Raw genomic sequence first — 5,000 nt, 5'->3', positions numbered from 1 at the left:
GGGGCCGGCAGAGGGGCCGGGGGCCACGGGGCCACGGGGCCCAGAGCCCCACTAGGGCCCTCCTAGGATAACAGAGTGGTCTGGGGATGGGGGGGGGGCCTCAACCTCCTCTTCCCGTGACACACACAGCACAGCCCTGACCTGCGGCAGATCCTCTCCATTCTCCATGTGTCCCTATTGTTTGGTTTCTATAGCCTGAACCAGTGGAATGCTGGGTGCTGACCTGTAGGGTTCTCCAGCAGGAGAACACACGCACGGGTCCTAGTAGAGGGCAGATCTGTATGGAACCGCGGTCTAAATCTGGACCGACACCTCGATGTTCGCTCCCCGTGACATACTGTACATTTCTGACCCACATGTACTGTATTGTTTGGTCTGAATCCTGCTTCAGGAAAATGTAAACCATTGACCTGTAGAGTTCCCTGTACAGTAGGTCCCATTGAGGATGAAGCTGCAGCCACATAATTATATCCTACTGTAATATGTTGCAAGATTCATTAAGTGCTGTATTATATCAACAGCTTCCTCCTTCAAATTGATTTGCACTGTTAAATAATGGCCTCTCACATCAGATGAAGAGATGTTTGAGAAGATTCAAGCCACAGTTCCTTGGCTACAGGACCCGTGTTATAGTACTAGTACTATATATTCTGTAGTATTCTGTCTGAACGGCTGTTGAATGCACCCTAGGTTGGCGCTGCGCCTGGCACTGCCTCGCAGTTTGTGTCACCTCAGACAGGAAGTTGCTCACTCTGGTCCGCTAGGAGACTTCCTGGTGCCAAGGTGTCCAATCTAAGACCAGCCTGACTCCCTGGAACACAGATGGTTTACGCATTGTGGTGTGTGTGTGTGCGTGTGTGTGCGTGTGTGTGTGCGTGTGTGTGTGTGTGTGCGTGCGTGTGTGCGTGTGTGCGTGTGCGAAGTTGCTGTATGGCCCTGTTCAACTCTTCTATTTCCATATTGCCCTTCTCTGGCCAAAATGGCTTCCCATAAAAACAAGGAAATGTCTCTGCTCTGATGATTGATTGGATTTATTTGTTGAATTTCATCTTAAAAACAATACAGCTCTGCTTAAACAATCCAAAGATCCCCATATTACATACAGACAGGGCTGGTGGCCACCTCGTCCCTCTCTCTCTCTCCCTTCCTCCCTCACCCCTCATCCTCACCCTTCATCCTCACCCTTCATCCTCCCTCACCTTCATCCTCATCCTCACCTTCATCCTCCCTCATCCTCACCCTCATCCTCACCCTCATCCTAACCCCTCATCCTCACCCTCATCCTCACCCCTCATCCTCCCTCACCATCATCCTCACCCTCATCCTCCCTCACCCTCACCCCTCACCCTCACCCTCATCCTCCCTCACCCTCATCCTCACCCTTCATCCTCCCTCACCCTCATCCTCCCTCATCCTCATCCTCCCTCACCCTCACCCACACCCTCATCCTCCCTCACCCTCATCCTCCTGTACATGTAACATCACCCTACTAGCAAGTCCCCCATTCTCCAGCCTCAGTCTCAGCCTCAAGACAATCTAGGCAGCCATGTTGGTTTTCTTACTTGTTTGAGTTTAAATCAAGGTAACCAGGAAGTAAAACAATGTATCCAGTTCGGATGAAGCACTAACAGCAATGCTTCCTCTCCCTGTCTCCACAGGAAGAAGCACATTTCGGCCATATTGAACATCCGGGGGATGACTCGTCAGACGGAGCGCCAGGAGATCCTCAACATCGTCAAGGACATCGAGAACAGCGAGATGTTGACGCGGCTGTCCCTGGACCGCGTCCTGTTCTACGATGTGCCAGTCACGTCGGAGGTGCACTGCCTGAACCTGGGCCTCAGCCGGCTGGCTCTCTCCGCCTCCTCCTGCTTCTCCAGTCTCCGCCCCCGGCGCAAGAGGCACGCCCCCGTCGCCAAGGCCGGCGACGACGAGCTCTAACGCGGACGCGAGCGGGGCGGGGGGTCACCTCCCGACTCCCCTCCCCCCAGCACCTCCTTCCTCTCCTCTCCCGCAGGGCGCCTCTGTCTCTTTTAGTGTCTTTTCGTTCTGTCCTAGCAACACTAGCGTTGGCCTTGAATCAACTGAGCGTGTGATCATTGAGTTCCTGGAGTAGCTGAATCAGGTGTGTTGTAATGTGCTGAGGGAGAATGTGCTGAGGGAGAATGACCGGTGGCTCTGACTTCATCTGACGACTCACTGGGAACAGCAGCTCAGCAGCCAGTTGCAATAGAGCTGGTGGTTAAGCCCCGCCCACCGCCGCGTTGCCCTAGAGCGGAGCCCCATGGGATCAGGAAGTGGGACAACGCGTGCAAATGAATGTCACTTTGACCTCCCATGGCCGACTTGATAACGAGAAGGCGATGATGCCTGTGTTTCCATTTGTGTGACTGATGCCCGCCGGCTTGTTCCACAGGAAGAGACTTGCAGCGACAATGTGAACATGTGGTCAGACGTATGCATTGGAGGGAAGTGTTTGGACTTGGTCTCCAAAGATGATGGTTGGCTGCCACCGACTCCTGTTGACAAGAGAGGCACCTACATCCCAGCCTGAGACATGGCTCCCGCCCCACAGCGAGTGGCTGTTTGGCTTGACCATCAGAGCTATGGTGTCGGTCACAAGCACTAACCAATAACATTAGGAACTGACCAATATTATAAAGAACATTTGCTGACGATGGTATGGGATGAGTGAAACTGAATTCTTTATAGTTGCACATAACATAAAAACCCAATCAAAGGTACTACACTATATATATATATATATAATCTCTACGCTGATTTTTTTCCATGATTGTATTTAAGATTTTGATAAAAGTTTATTTTCATGGTGTGATGTATGAGTTAGATTTAATCTATGTAGGGAAAACCCCAGATGCTGATTGAGGAAGTGGGTTGAATCATAACTGCCTATTTATCTACCAACAATGAACTTATTTATTGTAGTGCAGTTTGATTGTCTTGTAATCATTGTTGAACTCTCAGTCTTACTCTTATGAATGTACCCTGGATCATCATTTCAAGTGTGTGTCATCTGTAGTTTTTTGCCAGACCCTCAAAGGACCCTGACTGGAGAGCAAACAAGACAATCAGACAATAAACCGTCAGAGAGAGATGGAGAAACAGGAAGTAGTAGAGGAAGTTCTGTGTGTTTTAACCTGTGAAAACTCAGCAATCTCCTAATTTCTTTGACTCGTGATTTGTGACGTATTTAAAATCATTTGATGGTTTGATTAGATTAAATTTGGATGGGATACAGCACTTCTGATTGTTCATGTCAGGCTGGTTTTCATAATTTGTTTTCCGATAATTTGTGTTTTAGAACAGAGAACGTCAAAGAGAGAGGCTCATTGACCAGCCCCGCGCCACGCTGATGGTCTGATCTGTCCACTCCAGGGCCACATGGTCTGTCCAGCTGGTTGTAACCATCTCTCTGCCTGAAGAGTGTACATAAATCATCTAACTAAATGAGAATAAATGAAAACGGCGGCCAAATATGTTGTGTGTTTTTTGTTTGTCTGTGTATCTCATTGAAGGACACATTGGCTTTGACCTTAACACGATTATACCGGACATGTCAAGTGTTATTGGTGAAATGTGAGCAAACAAGGATTACTATATTAGACCTCAGATGAAATCATAAAGTTTAGAAACTGATTGTCCCTAGGTATTATAATGAAGAAGATAATAGCAGTATGCTGTAATGTTTCTGTCAGCATGCCATGCTACAGTGCACTGCTGTGTTGCAGGAATGATTTGATAGTGAGACTTTGTCCACATGGTGGCGCCAAATATTCAGATTTTTCACTGTAGGTCATTTTGATGGTATTCCTTCACATCGTTTTCCATCAAGTCATTTTGATGGTTCTTCTTCACACATTTTGGTCAAGCGAAAAATTATCAATGGGTCTTGATATGAACTTGTCTATCCTGAGACTGACAAGGATTTTAGGTCATTCATTACTGCTGTACTGGACAGTAGAGCGGAGTGTCATGGTGAGAGAAAGCATGTGACATTTGACAAACACTATGGTCTAATTGTCCCCCACCCGGAGACAGCCGAAGGGCGAGGACTTTAGGTTGGCCGGTGTCATGTCGTGAGTGAGTGAGAGAGTGAGTGAGTCAGTGAGTGAGTGAGTGAGTGAGTCTGTCAGTCCCCCCGTAGTACCAGAACCGACCACAAAAGGGGCGCCCTTTCCAATGCATTTTTCCATTGACAAGTACATTGATATTTTTACATCAAAAACTATGCTTGGTGTCTCAGTATAGTCTCAGACAAGTTTACTTGGGAAACCATGTACTTTCTACATCCACAGAGAGTAGAGCTTGGGGTGTTTAGTAGAGCTAGATATGTCTGTATTTCAACATTCATTATAGGACTTAAAACCATAGAGGTGCATGGATTTGTTTGCCCACTAGATGGAGACGTTACTGTACTCTTATTCACTCTACCATGGTTTGTAGAGAGCTTACTTTGATCATTGATACACATGATGTGACATTAGTAGCGCTAGATATGTCTGTATTTCAACATTCCTTATAGGACCTTTGACCATACAGGTGTATGGACTTGTTTAACAACTAGTGAATGTTGCATCCTCGATTCCAGATTGCCGGCATGCTATATAAAATCACACATCATGCTGTCTTTCTTTGGTTCATTATAAACAAACAAAGCGAGAAGATTGAGGGGTCTTCTACAGGGTAATATAGTGGGATCTCTGTATAAAGATGAGAAGCAGGGGGCTTGATACCACAAGGGAACATGCATAATGGGTGGGGGACAGCATGTTTACATGTGTACAGTACTTGTTCAACTGCAGTGGTCTGTCTGGATATTATTAGCCTTTCTGACTATGACGTTTACAATACATGGCCAAAGAAAAACATTTAAAATGCAAGGTTTAAATATGATATAAATGAAGCTAAATAAAATATCAATGATAAAAGCTAGATTAAAAAGGTATGTCATGATCTTGCTTAAAAATGTCCACAGCTTC

At 46.7% G+C, this 5,000-nt stretch overlaps 1 protein-coding gene across 3 annotated transcripts in view; it reads left to right on the top strand.

Moving 5' to 3' along the window:
* exoc3l2b (exocyst complex component 3-like 2b) overlaps positions 1–3,484 on the top strand; it is a 33,539-nt gene extending 30,055 nt beyond the window's left edge. For 2 of the 3 annotated variants that reach the window (XM_084438326.1, XM_084438325.1), the window contains exon 14: positions 1,659–3,484. In XM_084438326.1, the coding sequence (XP_084294452.1) occupies positions 1,659–1,941 (283 nt within the window). In that variant the 3' untranslated portion in view covers positions 1,942–3,484. The remainder of the gene's footprint in view (positions 1–1,658) is intronic. The other variant, XR_014630457.1, reaches the window with a different exon arrangement.
* Positions 3,485–5,000: the final 1,516 nt, after the last annotated feature.

Source organism: Borostomias antarcticus, assembly GCF_949987555.1.
Source record: "Borostomias antarcticus genome assembly, chromosome: 1".
Taxonomy (NCBI): domain Eukaryota; kingdom Metazoa; phylum Chordata; class Actinopteri; order Stomiiformes; family Stomiidae; genus Borostomias; species Borostomias antarcticus.
Note: the sequence above shows the minus strand (reverse complement) of the source record. Positions and strands in the feature narration are given on the sequence as shown.